The 19,634-nt window shown below is 34.6% G+C and overlaps 1 protein-coding gene across 4 annotated transcripts in view; it reads right to left on the bottom strand.

The window, feature by feature from the left end:
* The window catches only part of SPEN (spen family transcriptional repressor), an 89,167-nt gene that overhangs the window by 38,620 nt on the left and 30,913 nt on the right, over nucleotides 1–19,634 (bottom strand). For 3 of the 4 annotated variants that reach the window (XM_017665936.3, XM_017665935.3, XM_073233259.1), the window contains exon 3: nucleotides 16,100–16,576. The exons of the other annotated variant lie outside the window; for it this stretch is intronic. In XM_017665936.3, the coding sequence (XP_017521425.3) occupies nucleotides 16,100–16,576 (477 nt within the window). The remainder of the gene's footprint in view (nucleotides 1–16,099; nucleotides 16,577–19,634) is intronic. 4 annotated transcript variants of the gene reach the window in all.

The raw sequence follows: 19,634 nt of genomic DNA, 5'->3' as shown, positions 1-19,634 counted from the left end.
AATATCTGAAAAATCACTGATATCTCTAAAAAACAGAACACTTTGTGGATCCTGTTATGTAGAACTTTGTAGATTAATTTTAAAAATAAACATTTTGGAGATGAAAACAATAGTAAAATTAAAACATACACATGAAAAATGAAAAATGCTTTAAATGTCTACCAAAGTCCAGAGTCTTTAGATGCACTATTCTATTTCATTCACAAATCCTGTAATTGTTAATCATCAGTGGCTCTCAATGGGGGCCACTGTCCCCAAGGGACATTTTGGTTGTCACACTGGGGGGTGAGGCTTACTGCCATCCAGTGAATATAGGTCAGGGATGCTGCTAAACATCCCACAGCACAGGACAGCCCCACAACAAAGAAGTTCTGGCCTCCAACGTGAATAGTGCCAAGGGTTAGAAACCATGGCCTATGTTATTTCTTTGACTGCTTTCCCTTCTTTTTGCAAATCCAATGTGCTAACTTTAAGCTGCAGTTCAAATGTGGGATCCATCAAGTGACTGTTGATCCTTAATACAAACATATCACGTCATTAAAATATTTGAGTAACTCTGAAACTTACAGGAAAAAAAAGTAAAGAAAGGTCAACTTCTGAAAATTAGACTACTCAAGAGGACGCTGGGATCTGAAACATGCTGGTGTCACCTGATTTTGAAAACATGATAAAAAGGGAAACCGCATGTCAATAGAGGGGCCAAAATATTTTAGACAAAACTGTTTTATAATTTTAAGCAAATAATAGGTGAAATATACAGTATTGCTACCCATACTGTAGTAACGTTTATACCAATGAAAACTATTCCATTCATATTAAGATGGTTTCTTACAGCTTTTCCTTACCTTCAGCCTAGGGATTTAAGGTGATAGTTTAGTAAAACAATTACATTCTTCCTCACCAAAGTACCATGTTCAGAAGAATTAGTAAAACTTCTATTTTGCATAAAAAGCTTAATGGGGTATTTTGTTCTGTAATTTTAAGGAATCGTAAATTTGCCTTAAAAAATGACAGTTAAGAGCAAAAAACTAATCAGTGCAAACATGGGTACCTTTGAACTTGAACAGGCATTTCTCCAAAGAAAATACACAAATGGCTAAAAAGAACATGAAAAGACGCTCAACATGACTAATTGTTCAGAAATTCAAATCAAACCCACAATGATACCATTTCACATTTATTAGGATGGTTATTATAGAAAAACACAATATAACACATGTTGGCAAGGATGTAAAGAAACTGAAATCCTTGTGCATTGCTGATGCAAAGGTAAAATGGTATGTGGAAAACAATATGGCAATTCCTCAAACAATTACAATTACCATTCTACAATTCTACTTCTGGGCATATAACCAAAAGAATTTTAAGTGAGGGACTCAAAGAGACATTTGTACATCCACATTCATAGCATGTTTAATAGCCAAGAGATGGAACCAACTCAAATGTCCATCAACAGATGAATGTATAAACAAAATGTAATGTTTGCATACAATGGAATATTATTCAACCTTTAAAAGGTAAGAAATTTTGACACGTGCTAAACTTGAATGAACCTTGAGGACATTATGCTAGCTGAAATAAGCTAGTCACAAGAGGAACAAATACTGTATGCCTCAACTTTTATGAGTTAACTAGAGTCAAATTCTTAGAATATAGAATGGTGGTTACTAGGGACCAGGGGAGAGGAGAATGCGGAGTTGTTTACTGGGCATGGAGTGTCAGTTTGAAAAGATGAAAGGGTCTGTAGGTGGGTGGTGGTGAGGGTTACACAACAATGTGAATGTACTTGAAGCCACTGAACTTACAATGAAAAACTGTTGAAGTAAATTTTATGTTGCTTTCCACACACACACACGCACGCACGCACGCACGCACGCGCGCGACCTAAGAAGTAAAGTACAAAGTAAGTGGTTCTTCTCTTTGTTCCTGAGAAAAAGATGAGAGGTTCTAAACCAGTCAACATAATAGACTACCTACCACTTTTATCAATAAGGCTCTGATGAATCAAGGGGTCTCACAACCTGGTTTATTCAGGTAAAGTTCCTTAGAAATGATTTCAGAGAAATGTCAGCTCTTAAGTAGAGATTCTCCAAGTACTACAAAGAAATGGCAAAAGCCCTATAGAACTTGTGTATAAATGATCTTCAGGGCCAAAGTTAATGAAAAGTTGTCTGAATTACTGAACTATAGATAGTTATTGAGAAAAACTATTGATAAAGAGTGACAATGCATTTTTTATTATGGAACTTTAATTTTGTTTTCATCCACACATTTCTTCTATCATTAGATACAAAGACTTCTAGTGGAAAAAGATATGAGTAAAAAAAGAGATAATAACTAACAACAAAGTGAATTGACAAAGAGAGCTTTCTGTTATTAGACAAGGTAGAGGCAGGAAAAGAACCATAATTGACCAGCAGTCATTTTTTTTTTACTGCAATTAGCTTTTATTGTATATAAAACATTAATAAACTTCCTAAGGATTCTAAATATAGTAGAAAATCTAGACCTCAGAAATGAACTTTTCTTGGGTTCTAGTTTCCATCTAGTCTTCATCGATGAGCATTTATAAATATCAAGCATGTCTAAACCTTAGGTTCTGGCTCCACATTAAGATTAAGATTAAACAGATTTTGTGTTCATGGTCACTAATGCAGTGGTAAATTCAATTACAGTAATTAAATGTTTTTATTTCTCTTCTTATTCGGAAGTCCAATAGTTTACATTAAGTGAGGGAATAAACTAAGAACTACTTTTTAAAGAGTGCGTATTTTGGCAGGAAAATACTACTTAAAATTGAGCTTAACTACACTGTATGTGGTCAGCTTCCTCACAAATGATTAAATACAAGTAACTCTTTGGGTTGCAATTACAGCTGCAGCTAATGTTTTTAAGCTTATTAGTGTCCTTGGTTGGGATTAAATAAAAGGCATATGCAAATAGTTAATCCACAGGATGACTGCTGGATAATTAAAGCTTACCCCCACCCAAAAAAAACCCTGAAGAAGTATTATTTAGTCTTTAAAAAGGAAATTCTAACATTTGCTACATGTATGAATCTTTAAAATATTACACTAACTGAAATAAGCCAGATGCAAAAAGACAAATACTGTATGATTCCATTTGTATGAGTTACTTAGGTCAAATTGGTAGACAGAAGGTAGAAGCGTGGTTACCAGGGACAGGAGTTAATGGGGGCAGTTTCAGTCTGGGAAGACAAAAAGTTCTGGAGATGGTTGGTGGAGATGGTTACACAACAAAGTATACATACTTAATGCCACTAAACTATACACTTAAAAATGGTTAAAATGGTAAATTTGATGCTATGTATATTTTGCACAAATTTTTTTAAAACACTGAAGCCTTACAAGTTTTACACTCAGTGAAATAAGCCAGGTGGAGAAAGATAAGTACCAAATGATTTCACTCATTTGGGGAGTCTAACAAAGCAAAACTGAAGGAACAGAACAGCAGCAGACTCACAGACTCCAAGAAGGTACTAGTGATTATCAAAGGGAAAGGGGGTGAGGAGGGAGGGAGAAGGGGATAAAGGGATATCACGATTAGCACACATAATGTTGGGTGGGGGGCACAGGGAAGGCAGTATAGCACAGAAAAGACAAGTAGTGACTCTATAGCATCTTACTTACACTGATGGACGGTGACTGCAATGGGGTGTGTGGAGGGGACTTGGTAACAGAGGTTAATACAGTAACCACGATGTTGCTCATGTGAAACCTTCGTAAGATTGTATATAAGTGATACCTTAATTAAAAAAAACAAAAACTGAAGCTTTACAAGTTTTCACATTAAAAACATAATTTGTGGTTTCAAAACCTACTGTTCTCATAACAATATCAAAAATGGCAAGAGGCTATGCTATTGTTAAACTATTACTTAGAATCATGTGGTTTATTTTTTGGAGGGCTAAAATCACCTGGTTAAAAACTTTAAGAATAATTACAAGATAATGGACTAGCCGAGAAACTTAATCACAAAGTACTGCTTACCATTTTGTGTTCCCATTTGTGGGGGACAGATATGTGATCAGATTTTGCTACAGGTACAAAATTCATAGTGGGTAATGTGAAAAAATTATTTTTCTACATATTCATACTGTGTTCAAACTACCTTGGCCCTAGAGTACTTTCAGCTTAAGTTCCAAAGAGCCTGTGCCTGCAGAACCATTACATTCTTGGCAATCCCTTAAGTCTCAGAAAACCTGCTACTCAAGTAACTCAAAGCAAAAAGCATCAAACCTGAATGCTCCTGAGAGTAATAAACAGATATAACATGTCTGCCTAAGGAACAAGAAATTCTCCTGTGTGGCAGCAAAGGCCTTTAGAACATGCATGGATTGTCTTATTTAAGGGACAAACTGAGAAGAAATCTAAACTCTCAGTTATAACACGGTGGAATTTTCTCATTTCCTTAACCACACACACAGTACATAAAATCCAATAGATTTCTTGAACTAAAATGTTTCAAAAGGCATAAACTGAGAAAGCATACAGATCAAGAATGGTTATATACAACTGCTGTGGCCTTTACCAAAACCACAAGTAAATTTAAAACTTTGGGTTTTGCCTTTTTCCAAGTTAATTGTGATGCTAACTACATCTCCTTCCTATACAGAATAAAAAAAGAAGTTTGCTATTTCCCACTTCTGAGCTCTCATATTAAGACAGTTCCAGACCAAAGAGGTTAGAAGGGCACCTAGCTCCCCATCAGGACACATAAAGCTATCTACTATTTGGTGCACGTGCGTATTTATTTAAAAATGACTAAATTACTAAGAAACTCCAGTCTAGAGTACTGCTAAAATAACTCCTCTGCAGTTTCTTCCAGCACAACACACACACAAAGCTACAATCCAAACGTCTCCAACCACCAGGACACAGCACATTCAAGAGGCTAGTCTGCTCCTACCATTGAAAATGACAAAGAATCACAGAACTCCCCAGTTTAGGTTATATAAATCATGTCTCGAAACAACATAGGCGTCTATTAAGTGTGTGTCTTATTCTAATCCCAACACCAGAATTCCACTGTGTGTTAGTAGACACATTTTGAACGCCTACCAAAAGTATTGGCAATCACTTTTAAATTACCTTCAGATTAAGATGTTTTGCTTTTTTTCCCCCTGAATTAAAAAAAAAAATTACTCTAGCTAAAATGATTTAATTTTCTTCCTAGGAGATTAAACTGATTTATTTGGGGCTTAGATATTAAAGTTATATTTAAAATATAAAGATATTCAAGTAAACAGCTCAGACATTCCCTTGGCCACCCTGGAAATCAACATGCATAAGGCCTGACCAATACTAAATTTGTTAGATAGAATCTGGAAGTAATTCCAGTCCATATTTTAGGCTTAAGAGTCCCAAGAGCCTTTTCCATTAATCCATAATTTCAAAGTGAATAGAAGGGTCTTAAGAATTAAAAAAGAAAAGAAAAAGAATGGATTCTGTTCTTCTTGAAACAAAATGAAAATCATTAAATGGATGCACAAATTACTTCGTGGCATTATATCTTGGTAGGGGCTTGCTTCAAGAACAGTACTGTCCAACAGAAATTTAATTGAAACCAAAAATGTTATTTCAAATTTTTAAGTTAGCCACACTTAAGAAAGTAAAAAGAAACAGGTGAGTTTTAATAATATATTCTACTTAATGTAATATACTCAAAATACTATTTCAATAAGCCAACATAAATAGTTGTGCTATATCCTCAAAATTCAGTATGTGTATTTAAAATAGTTCTACTGAGATATAATTTCACACCATAAAATCGACCCACCTAAAAGTGTAAATATAACAGTTTAAGCAAATGTAGAGTTATGCAATTCATCACCATAATGTAACTACATCACTCCAGAAAGAAACCTCGTTACCTATTAGCAATCACTCCCCATTCTCTTCCACCCAACTCTAGACAACCACTAATCTTTTTGTCTCTATAAATGTACCTATTCCAGACATTTCATACAAACAGAATCACATAATATGTTATCTTCTGTACTGGCTTCTTTCACTAAGCATGTTTTTGAGGTCGATCCATGTTATAGCATGGATCAGTAAAAGGTGAGCAGACTAGCTACATCTCAAGTGCCCAACTGCCACATGTGGCTAGTGAATATGGTATTGAACAACCTAGGTGTAGAACCTAAAAGCTCCCTAATAAACAAGAATATCACCCTTTAAACAAGGGGCCATGTTAAAGCCATTACAAAGCTTAAAGAAATGTTATTTATGAGAGGTAACATTTGGAGATTTATTTAGTACATTTAAAAATAATTGTTATTAGTGTACATAAAAGCCATTAAGAAAAACTAATGCCAGGGTGTTATCTTGATAAAATTACATCTATTTCTTGTTATAATTTCACATAATTCCAACAAGTGAACAAAATGATTTCTAAGAGCATAAATTTTCACTTTAAAAGTACAGAGGAATTAATAGAAAAAGCAGAACTTAAGTTTTTAAAGTTTAAAGTGTTTAAGTACTCTGGAACTACCTTTGTTGATGATTTTTTTAAAAACCACCATCTTGTTTGGGATTACAAAACAATTCATCCACGTTAAAACAATTTCTAAATACGTAATGACATTAAGAAAACTCAAGTGGTTATTAACATAAGACAAATTATAGATATGTCTAACCCTAAATACTGAGCTATATATGTTTTCTCACCTAATTCTAAGAATATGTTTTACTGCCTTCATCTTGGCATATATTTCTCATTTCCTCTTCTACACCAAGAGAAGTTTTTATTTAGAGTATGACTTTGAGATTCTTAGGAGAAACCAAGTCTTTGCAAAGTTAATTTTTAAATACATTTCACTTACTATGTGTCTACCTGGAAAAAAGTTCATTTAACAAAGTGGACTGAGGAAGATACTCTACAGAGGTGACTTTATACAATTTCTAGCAGCAGTAAACTCTAGTAGCATATAATTTAATGAATGACTAACAATTTAAGTGAATTACCAGCGGGTGCTCTTTCCATTTTCTCACAGGAGAAGCAATCGCAAAACTACCCTTTATAGATAAAGGCTATCACTCAGTTTGTACTCTAAGATACAGATTTAAAAAAACAAAATTAGGGGGAGGGTGCCCGTAATGAAACCTCAGATAATTCTGAGTTTCAGACAATGCTAATGTTTAATTTACAGTTTAAGCAAATGTAGAGTTATGCAATTCATCACCATAATGTAACTACATCACTCCAGAAACTATTAAATGAGAATATCACTTTTTCTTTCATTTCTGTGCATGGTTCAGGGTAGGGTGAATTGTTACCACGACTGCTAAGAATGAAAAGAACTCAAAAAGGATAAAAGAGAAGCACAAGATCACCAGAACTGCTGAGTAAACTTTCTACCATATGAAAAAAGACCAATATAGGTCTCAGGCTCATTATAAAAGCTTAAAACGTAAGTAAGATCATGGAAGTTTACATTTTCTACAAAACCCTGGCAACCAGAAGAACAAAGTTAAGTGTGCTCTTTATTTGTGGCTTTAATATTTCTCAGTGACTTTTCAGTGCTCTCTGATCAGGAATTAGGCCATGTTTAATCACTTAACTCCCTTATTTCTCAAAGAGGAAGGTGAGAAAGAGGCTTTTTATGCACAAAGCCATGACGCTAAAAATTTGCAGTTTAAGCATAATATTTTTTAAGAGTTTGCTTCCAAGTCAAACATACAATTTGGCATAGGATTTTTAACTTTAAAGTGTTTTCTGTAGAAGTTTATCTGAATTACTTTTTGTTAATTTTTAAAGCAACATTCAAAACATTTACATCAAGATTAAACAAAAACTCACAAGATACCAGGTCACAAGTTTACCCAATATCTGTTTCATTTCTTCTACTTATCTATCAATCAATCAAACCAAAGTACACTCCAGTACAAGTTGAAAGAATGAAAGGGGTAAGGAAGGGACAGTTCTTTACTTCAAACTTAACTAAAAGCAAAGTTCCTTGCTTTTGGTAAATTGAAAATTTGGTAAATAAGAAAATAAATTTTGGGTAGTAATTTATCACCAAATGCAGGCCATATTATGATATGTCTAAGTAGTAGGATGGAAAAGGTTGTTTTTCAAGCTTTAGCTTCTGAAAGGCAGAAGACAAAAAATTACAGCTAAAACAAGGGAGTAATGAAAGATGTATTGAAAATAGAGGTTGCACAAGGTGCACAAGGTTTGTAGTCTTCAGCTCCTTCCTTTACTGTCTGAAAAGCCTACTCCCTAGGAACAAACCTAGGTTAATTGGCTGCCCCTTCACAAATGCTCCTCCCTGCAGCCAGCCCAGTCACAGCCCAGAAGCCCGCCCCAACCTGCCCTGCCGCGCCCTACACCACCCCCTGGGCTGAGGGCCGGGCAGAAACTCTGGCAAAATAAGAAAGCCTCTGGGAGGTGGCAAGCAGCCAACTCAAACAGGATGATTCCAGTTTAGGCTGGTTTGAGTCACAAACAAGCAGTTCCTAGCTTTCCCTACATATCCAGACACACTGACTGCCCAGGCAGCACACAAAGAGCTCTCATTTGCTGTCAGAGCTCAGTCTACCTTCTTCTCATTTCCCTAGCAGCAGAGGATCTTGAATGAAAGCAGGATTCCCAATACAGAGCAAATATGGGTCAGCCCAGCACTTGTTTCCAAAACTGCCTATTCGGTACAGATCCCTAATGCTGACAACACTACACCTCTCCAACGCCTTACTGAAATGCGGTACTTAACAAAAATGGAAATCATTCTATTTCTAGATCTCCATAATGGAAGTTAAGCCCACCAGAGCAATCAGAAAGCAAACACTTCAGTTTCTCATGTAGCACAAAAGGTTTGGCTGCCTAATAGGACCTCAAAAGACAGAGGCTGTGTATAGCTTGTGTCAAACTATACAGCAGCCTAGAAAGGAATGTGTTTCAAAAATGTGGGCTCCTCAACAGTCTGCCTGCCACTGATAGGAGTAGAAAAAAATACTAATTTAAATACACACAAAAATATATACATATATAATGTATATATGCATCAGAAAGAAAAAAAATATATATATATATATATACATATATTCTTTATGGTATACTTCTAAGACACACACTGCTAAGCATTTATTCCAGGCTGCTAAACAGCCCCAAAACTGCATTAGGAGCGAATGAGCAAATGTTTTTTTTTGTAAAGTAATAGATACTTAAGGCAGTCACTCAAAATGGGGCAAGACTTAATATGCATTTTAAATTTGATAGTTTTCTCCACGACTGCAGACACAGTAACATTCCTGCTGTTCTCTTTTTTCCACCAATCCTTCTCTCTCCAAGTAGGTAACTTTTTAAAGAACTTAATGGTTCAAGGACAGAGTACAGTTAAACATACAGCCAATAAAACCACTAGTTGTCTTTTACTGAATTCCATCACAAATAAGGATTTCAAATTTCAAGATAAAAACTTCATTTAATAGCTGGAAATAGATCAATGAATACATTTTAATTGTAACACTAATTTTCAGCAAGACATTCTCCCTTTTGAAATCTCAGATAATTTCAACTAACTAAAAAACTGTAAAAATGAGGCAGAAGGACAAAGGAATAAATAAGACAGGCAAAGAATGGTTGTGAAATCCAAAAATAAATCAGCTAATTAAAAGGCATTAAAATGGTATGCTATTTGAGAGTATAAATATTTTCAAATTAAATGAAAATAAGGGGCAAAAGATAAATATCCCTCCTCAGATTATTATCTTTGAATTTAGCTTCTTAAAGGCTGACATAAGCCTCTACTGTTCCTCCTTGAAAGTCCACTGAATGCCCCCAAAACAAACACTTCACTTGTTATCCCCCAAATTAATAAACATCTAACTATTTTCACATGTTAGCACAATTTATGTTGTTTCAATGGTGTCTGAGCACAGGTATCTTCTCTTTACAGAGAACCAAAAATCGCTTTTCAATTTAAGCAATTTGTCACAACTGACAAAGTAGCAAAGAGGAGAAAGGTTAGTATTATGCAATAAAACCTACTTTTATTTCCACTCTAATTTCAAAACTATGCAACTAACAACAGAAGAGCCAGGAAAAAAAAGAATCATAGTTTCTAATCACCGATTTCCCAAGTATGGTTTAATTTCAGTTTTTATCATTTTTTCTAAGAGTAAAAGGCATTATTTATAGTGGTAGTGAAAATAAACAACAAACTATTTTGGCCCCACAAAATTTCTCTAGAATAAGAAATCAAAATAAGTGCAACAAAACAAAATTTTATCCCCAACTGAATCCAAAAACTATTCACTACTATAGATAAGATCACTTTTGATGGTAAAAATTCAAATATATTTTTATGATTAAACATCACAATGATCACCAAAAAAAAATCGCTATTAATTTCTTTAACAGTTTAGAAAATGACTTTTAATTCATATGTATCTATTAAAATTGCTGCCATATCTGACAGTTTCCAGCACATAATACATATCATAGCAAATTGTATAGCCAGGTAATAAAATGAGCATTCCTTCCCCCAGTCAACATTCTAAATAACCATACTTGTAAAATAAGAGGAATGGAAGGTACAAAGTCACTGTCACTTTGATACATGCAATGCCACTATTCCCAATGGCTTCCCTCTCACCTTTTCAGCCTCATCCATATCCTTTCACAAGTCTGCAAGATAACAGGGATTTTGAAAATTTTTCTACCTAAACTTGAAATTATCTTATAACTAAAATAAATAAACTGCAAAACTTTCTTATGAAATCAGAGACAAAATGGTTTTTCAATAAAACTCCCCCTCTAGGAAACTGTAATCTAGAACACCAAGATTGTTTATTAAATGATTAGAACTGGTCTTTAAGGAAAAGAAAAAAAGCTTATTAAATTAGGGACTTCTGTGCTAACACTTTTTTAGTTAAAAGTGTCACATTCCTTTTAATTATGTCTAATGTAAAAATCCAAAATATGTTCAATATTCTAATTAGGCTTAAAATAATTCAGGTAAAATGATCTTACATTGTCTAACAGAAAAAAATGAGTAGGGCTATAGACAACTTTTGATGTAATATAAAAACATTGTTAATTGTTTAAATTTATGTATTTATATATTTCGTTTCCCTTTCAGTAAAAAAGTAAATTATGCTAATACAAATATATTAGACAAGAGAGAGGTATAAAGTATGCCCTATCTTAACAAAACATCAGAGGTGAAATGTCTGATTGCTCAAGTTGTATAGGCTTTTCTTGTTACTTTAAGCAAACACCACAAAGGGTATCTCACATTGCAGTTCTGCGCTGGAATTGACTTTGTGTTGTGTCTCTCTCTTCCTGCTCCCTGTCCCCAAGATTCTTCCTTTAATCTTCCAACTACAACAATTAAAAAAAACATTCTAATAATGTAGTGACTATACAAGGAAAAATGCAGGAGATGTTATCAAATACATTTTTAAAAATCACCATGCCAATTTCTAAAATCTATTTAAGAAGAAAGCTTGCTCTAAATTTATTTCTTCAGTTAACAGCACGATTTAAAGCTATACGGTTTACTTAAAGCTACAGAGACAAGAGCCAGTGAATGAGATGTCTGTCACTCATTGCAATTATTTTCATGTAGCTATCTTTGCTTATTACTACATTAATTTTAAGAGTTTCTGTCTAAATGCCTATTTCTGTGATCAGAAAAATAAAAATCTTCAGTTGCTTGACATATTCTTTAGACAAACCAAAAGGGTCCAGAGGTACAATAAGGAAAAAGCTGACCAAAAGCCCCCCCCACCAAATTGTAAGGGAGCATAAGCAGCCTTCGATAAAGCTGGAAAGATGCACCTAGCCATAGACACCCAGATTAACTTAATTACATGTTAATGCTTAATTAGACAAATGTAAATTTTGTTTTGGATTAGCCATAGCCAATGTTTAATCCAGTCTTGGAACTCCACACAACCTGCTATTTTATTTCTCGAATTTGGTACACAAAAAATATTTGTTAAATGGGTGGCTGAATGTAAACTCAAAAGTCAACTTTAGTCTGATGAGAGGATTAGGGAAGTAACCTACCAACAAGGAAAGGTTTTGGATTATCCAAATCTCAACTCTGTCCCATTACTCTTTCATCTATTCCCCCCACTCTTTCAGCAAAACTTTACGAGGTACAGAATTCAAGAGCTAACTGCAGCTACAAAGATGCCAAGACCTGTTTCTGGCAATCTGGTGAAGTCTATGGACCACTTTTCAGAATAATGTTTCTTAACACATAAAGTTAAATAAATATGAATAAAAAGGAAAACAATTTATTGACAGCTATTAAAATGTTTAAATCTTCATGATATAGTGATATTATGTCTTTATTAACATTAAATAAAAATACCTAACATAGAGTTCATTTCTCCAGTAATGATGAATACAAGCCCAATTTTGAGATATCTGCAACTACAATAAAAAAATTACCTGTGCATTTATACTGGTAACAAAGTAGCTCATATTGTCAATACTACATTTTTCCTTGCCTACTTTCCAGATAGGAGGCAATACTTGTTTTAGCTACAGTTTAGTGAAAAAGATGTAATTTTTCCTTCATCCCAGTTCAGGGACCCTGAGTCAGACCAATCATCTTTGGCTGTGACAAAAGTAAATAACTGGGAAACAAAGCTCTGTCAAAACTGTTTTAAGATATTAAGGAAGTTTATAAACTAATTTAACTAAAACTAACTCTTCAATTCCTTTGGCCTGTATTAAGAAAATCTGTACAATGTGACAGAAAAAAATTCCAACGAGAGGAAACTACAGAAATAAAGTAGATTCAACTTCAATCAAGGGCTTTTAAAATAAATGCTTTTGTAGGAATTTATGAATGTAATTTTTTGTTGAATGGAAAAGTAACTCCCTAAGTGACCAAGACAGAGAAAAGAAACATACAGCAGCATAGGGCTGTACATATGAATGTTTATACCATTAAGCCCCAATTCCCACCAGTTAAATACTGTGAATAGTTTTGCAGAAACAGTAGGCACATCATTTATAAGGACTTCACAACTAGACTGCCATTAATCCCATGTTTACTCATTTGAAATGCACTCCTAGAAATCTGTTCACCAAAGCTGTAACAATTAAGGGGGATGGAGGGTGATTAATTTCCTAGTCAGTCATGTAGACAAAACAGAAACTTGTTTCTACAGATAAAACCAAGCAATATTTTCCCTACTGTAAGATGTTAATTTTAAACATTTTTAAAAGGACTTGCAGTGGGCACAGTTTCACAATCATAAAGTTTTAATGATTACAACTCCCTAGCATCTTACTATGGTGATAGACAGTGACTGCAATGGGGGTGGGGAAGTGGGGGTGAGGACTTGATAATATGGGTGAATGTGGAAACCACTATGTTGTCCAGGTGAAACCTATGTAAGATTGTTTGTCAATGATACTTTAATTTTAAAAAGTTTTAACAATTAAAAAAAGAATTTATTTCTTCCAAAAGAAAACTGAACATTCTGAGTCTACATAATATCTCAAAATATTACACTTTGACGTCAATATAATTATAGAAGAGGACATGTGATAAAAGGGAGGCAGAACCCAGGGATAAAGGATATGCTCTGAACACAAAGAATTTTATTTCTGCTCCGTTGCTTCAATCACAACATAATGACCAATCATTTAGCTGCCTATATCAATTTTGCTTCATCTGTGTGAACTAAAAAGTTGTATCTAAGTATTTTCACTGTTTGTTAAGCATATACACTGAGAAAAGCAATATACTAGGATCTGCAATATGCACAAAGGAAGACCTGATTCTGTTCTTACAGGACAGCAACAAAAGGCCATCATTCAGTCATATCTCCAAAAAACTCAGTTTTTCATAAACCAACACAACCTTATTCTTAATACAGTGTCTCTCCCACTTGTGACAAGTTAGGCACTCTCAGAGTCCAAGTTTTCCTTCTCTGAGCTATCTAAATAGCCCCCTAACTAGAATCTCTGTCCTTCCTATTCTCCGTCACCCAGATGTCTTTCTAAAGCACAGATCTCAACAAACTATCTCCCTTCTCAAAATCCTTCAATGGCTCATCTCTGCAATAAAGAAAACCCAAAATCATTAATGTGCTTAAGTCATTCTAAATTATTTGCTGTTCTTAAAACATTCCTCCACCCACTTGTATCTCTTCAAGTTGTTCCTTCTGCCCACAATGTTCCTGTCTAACCTAAAACTCATCTCCTCTTATTAAAGTCCTACATATCCTTCATAGCCCTAAATCATAAAAATTTCCAGCCCTAAGTAGGATCAGGCAGCTGACAGAAGAGGAAATATCCTCTATGATGGTTTAATACCCATGTAGATTTTCTAAGTTCATCTTGCCTTTGTGGCAGTTGTCTTTCTAACTATAACTATTCAGAAGCAAGCAACTGTTTCTTTTGATTATAAAAACAGAGAATAGCTCCTCAAACTCATCAGCTCTCTTCTGAGTTCAAGATTTCCAGCCTGCAATGCTAATAAGGGCCAGATGCCAAACCACTGCAGCTCCCACTAAAGGATGCCACCCTGAAGGCCTTGTACTTCTTCTTCAACTTCAACACTCACAGCAATCAGCTGGATTTTCAATAAACTTTGATCCAATGGAATTCGGTGGCATCCCTTTTAATGAGGTAGATTTGGGAAAAATGACTAAAACTTGAGTATCTTAGACAACTAAACATAGAACATGATGAGATTTTTACAACTAGTTTATAGAGTCCATATAAATCTTGTCAATCATTTATCTCAACAATATACCAAATAATTCAAGAGAAGCTAAAGGTTTTCAACCATGTCACAGAGCTGCAAAGCTGCAAAACTAACTTTCCCAATTTCCTAAACTGTTTGTTTCATTATAATATGCTCCATCTTCCAAAATGCTTTAATTATATCTAGTTAGATAAAATGTTTTCATTATTATGAATTAGGAAAATAAGAGGTTTATAAGGAGCTGTTCATCAATTACATGATCATTTACTTTTCTTAATTCTAAGCAGACAATACTAACAAAAAATAACCTGGGCATCTTAATAGATAAAAGAATCTTTATTTTGTAAATTCAAAATATATACCACCCAAATAAATACCACCTATGCTATCTGGGATACATAAACCTATTCTTATAAATATAAATAACATCTATTATTATGAAATGGAAAATGCTCAAAGACTATTAAAATCTGAAGCAGTAATTAATAATAGCTAGCAATTATTAAAGGCATTACTACTTAACATATATTGGTATCAAGCTAGGTACTTTATATACTTTTTTTTCACTTTAATCTTCATAAAACTTTACAAAGCACAGTTCTTATAAAGGATGAGAAAGCTGAGACTTAGAGCGCTTAAGTAACTTGCCCAAAATTATAAAAGCAATAAGCCATACCATCTACCTAAGATCTCTGATTTCAAAATCCATATACCTAACTTGTTTCCTGTTAAAATTACCTTTGACTTATTTTCATCTTTAGAATAAACTCCTTTGTAAAAAAGTTCCTAGCCAATGAAATCAGCTTACTCAGTTTTAGTGACTAGCAAAGTTACAAACTACATTTAAAGAAAAACTTTTCTACTTGAGTTTATAAATGTTAGCTACTGTCTTATGGTTAAAATTTGTTACAATGTGATCATAACTTGATTTAGTCATTGATAAGTGTGTCAGCAATACATCCCACCAATACATCTTTAATCAAACAGCTTTTATATGAATTTTCAACCAAAATAATAGAAATGTTATTATACACCCATGAAATTAAAAACTTTAATAGAGATAGATTTTTCAGTGCCACACGATTTATTTCACATACTAAAATTACCATTTGTCTTCCTTTTTGGCAATTTTAATACTGATCATCAGGTGGATGAAACAGTATTTGCAAATCATCACCTGACTGTCCTCAGTATCATCTATCTAGCTGTGGGCACAATGAGTGAATTCAAAGGTCACATGCTAATAAAAGTTTCTTGACTCATTATATACATAATCTGAGAGTATTTTCTCCTAAAAATACTACTGCGCTAATAAAAATCATTACCACTGATCGTCAGGAATTTTTGACAATTATTCAACAGCTCATCTATAACAATAAAAGGCCGCGGACCTACCTGTCACTGCTGGTACTAGTGCTGCTGCTGAGAGAATCGCTACTGGAGGAGCGACTCCTAGAACCACTGCCGCTAGGGGACCTGGTGGGTCTAGACGCTTGGCTAGCCAGCCTCTGTGGAGACTGATTCCTAGACTGGGATGAGTGTGGAGACCGACTCCTGCTGTGCTGGTAATTCCGCTCTGGCCTTCTGCCTCGTACCTCCCGGGGAATGTCATCCCTGTAGATATCCCTGTGTACCACACTGGGCAGTGTAAACTGCTCCCGAGCCCTAGGTTCGTATCGGGGGTCATGAGCATCAAAACGGTTTGGGCTTCGACTCCGAGAAGTATAATAGAGCCCATGCTGTAAAGTCCGCTCTCGAGGATCTCTATAGTAATCCTGATCGTAATGTCTTGTCCGATCAAATCCTCCCGTCCCCCGTTCATGGTGTCCATAGGCACTATGTTCATAAGCACGCTCCCTGTTATCTGAAGCCCTGCATTTAGGAGGGGGGAAAAATATTTAATAAATCAGAAAGGGTGAGCAAAACTAAAAGCAAGTCATGCAAACATTCACTTCAGCATTGTCTTTGTCTTTGCAACTGCTCATTTTCTAAACAACATTAACCTACTTATTAGGAAGCAGACACTAACAAGCTTAACATTTTACTTAACTCCAAAAATTGTATTCACAGCTGAGCAATCAATCAGTCTTTTAACTGTATATTGGGCTTTCATGACTAGTGTTTCAAGTCAATGGCTCTTTTTATTAGGGATTTTCTGGTTTATATGCAGAAATAAACACATGCCATCTCTTTTTCATTTTAAGTTTAATGGAACACGAAGAGACTGGCATTTCAATATCAAAATTTTCTGTTGGTTTATAATTAAAATAAGTACCAAAATTCTATTTACTTTGCAAATTTATTTCAGACAAAATTTCCATGATACATTTTAACATAGACATGAAAGCCCTTTTACAATGTATGTCCGAGCAGTAGGTGGGCATTTTCAAAGAAGTCCAGAATATTTCAAATGAAACTTTTTTTCTTTAACTTTGACTTCTTGGGTAATTATAATAACTACTAGATTATTACGTTGATATGCCCAAAAAAATCATTTAATAAAAATGGAATCTTAAAAACAAACAAAAAATACTTAGGATGTAAAAATATTGGGGTGCCATATGCTATTCTATGGTAAATTTAACTAATTAAAGAATAAAGTCATTTTTATTTCCCTATTCCACATAATTTTTAAAATTCCTATCCCATGATTCAGTTAGTTAGTGTATGTACTTATTGGTTACAGGAAATAAGTTCTTTTAGGTTTTAGCTATCCTCAAGTTGCCTATGATGAAATTAGGCAACTCTGGTAAAATACTTAAAAGTTACTATTAGCAATGGCTATATAACTTTAAAAAATACTTCCTTAGGACATGAACTGAACATTTTGTCAAGCTAAGAGTATGAAAATTGTTGCATGTACAATTACACACATGCAATTATGTGTTAATATTAAAAACCAATTCTAACCCTATAAAGAAATGTTAAGTTCTACACTTTTGTAGGAAACCAGAACTCACTTCTGGAGTTCCTAAGAGACCACCTCACTTGTATCTCAACTGAGGTTGAATTTCTTCTCAACCTTATCTTTGGATCTTTTATCAAAAGAGACTAATGAACCACAAAAGAAAGAATTAGAATCTCTCCAATGAATGACATCTGGCAAAAACTGTACAACTAATAAAAATGTTCCCAGTATATGCCTACGAGATTCCAAATCTCTCCACTTATCTTCATTTTCACTCACCATTTCACTTAGTAGCGACCACACTTTTCTAGGTTGTTTTTGCTTTTTGCTGCTATGATAAAAAGCAACTAGCGTGGCCAAAAATTCAATTAATATCTTTCCTACTTAAATGTATTAAATGACTTTCTCCTTTTTTATTCACTACATTTCTGGAATTTGAATACATATTTCCATGTCTAACAAACAAGGTTTCCTTTGAGGCTCAAGAGAAATTTCATAAATAATTCAATTACCTATCAAATGTTAATCAGTGAAAGCTGTTATTAATGATATAACAGAAGCAATAGGCAATAGTTCTAGGAGAATTACTGCTGCAGCTGATATTTTACAAATAGCAAACAAAGTTCTTATCCATTAGGAAGACACAGAAGGCAGGCACAAGAGCTAGCAGAGATGAAATCTAATAGCTATTCTTTGATTGATCTATTAGTACTAAATACTTCTAGAGTTAGTGGGAAAAAAAAGAGAGTCTGACTTGGGTTAGGAGAGGGGCTAATATACACAGGTCAGGACATACCAACCTTTTCCAAGTGTGGAAACACGACCTATAATCCCAATTAAATCTAGGGAGAGAATTGTGAACATAACTTCCCCAAATTTTGGCCCCTCTTACGGGGGTAATCCACCTTCTTAATGGGCAAGGGTGTCAAATGATACTTAGATGAACCACAAGGAAAAAAATCTTAGTGACCAGACAAAATAATTCCACCGGAAGCAAGTAGTCCCAGATAAACTGTAACTCTCAAACCCCCAGACTTCTTTCTTGAGATAGTAGGCAATTATAAATTGATCCACATGCATAAAAACTTCCAGCCCTAAGTATGAATCAAGGCAGCAGACAGAAGAGGAAATATCCTCTATGATTCCACCAAATGAGGAAGGCACAGTTGCTCGCCAATAGGTCACCTTTGTAGCCATCCAGCATAGTCAATTTTGATTGCTGTATCCACAACTGATCGTCACCTTGTATTCAAAACTAAAGTACCTTTAATTGGACAGCAACCTGCTTAAGAAATGAAATAGTAATCCTCCTCCCTTGGGCTAATGGAATCTTGACTGCATTGACATTCCATACATTCCAGCAATTAAGAAAGAATGGATATATTCCAGGATTTAGGAACGTTCATCATCTCAATTTTTCCCCATTCCATCAAGAAGTATAATTCCAACATGAAAACTGTGTAGATCCAAACTGGAAAAATCAAACATTGCCTTCACTCTTCTTCATCCAAGTATACATTTCCAGGTTAAAGTATTGTTTGTAGAATCCAAGCGGTTGAATCATATGATCTGCTAGGTTTGTTTTTTTTTTGACAATCCAATTCATTTGTACACTTCAGGTAGTGAAAACTGAGAAGTAGATATTAACTTCTAAAAGAATCTGTAGGCTCTAATATTCCATAAATATTCCATATAGTACAACCACACAAGCTGTAGCCAAGTAGCTCCATCAGGTAGAAGGGATATATCCAAGTAAGGCCTTAACATTATCCAAAAGTAGGAATAATTAACTCTAGAAGACAGGTAACTCCAAAAATGATGCTGCCATACAAAATCTTCCACCACTTTATATGTCAGGAGTAGATATCCAACCAGCTGCAGGAAATATCCTCTACGATTCCATAAGATACAAGCCACTGGGATAGAAATCACTTCTGTTTCCAACCCAAAACAGGAAACATTGAGAATGCCCAAAACTTTAAATCCATCTGGGGACCCTAAATATGAGTTTCTGTTTCTCAC

This window comes from Manis javanica, chromosome 4, assembly GCF_040802235.1.
Source record: "Manis javanica isolate MJ-LG chromosome 4, MJ_LKY, whole genome shotgun sequence".
Classification (NCBI taxonomy): Eukaryota; Metazoa; Chordata; class Mammalia; order Pholidota; family Manidae; genus Manis; species Manis javanica.
Note: the sequence above shows the minus strand (reverse complement) of the source record. Positions and strands in the feature narration are given on the sequence as shown.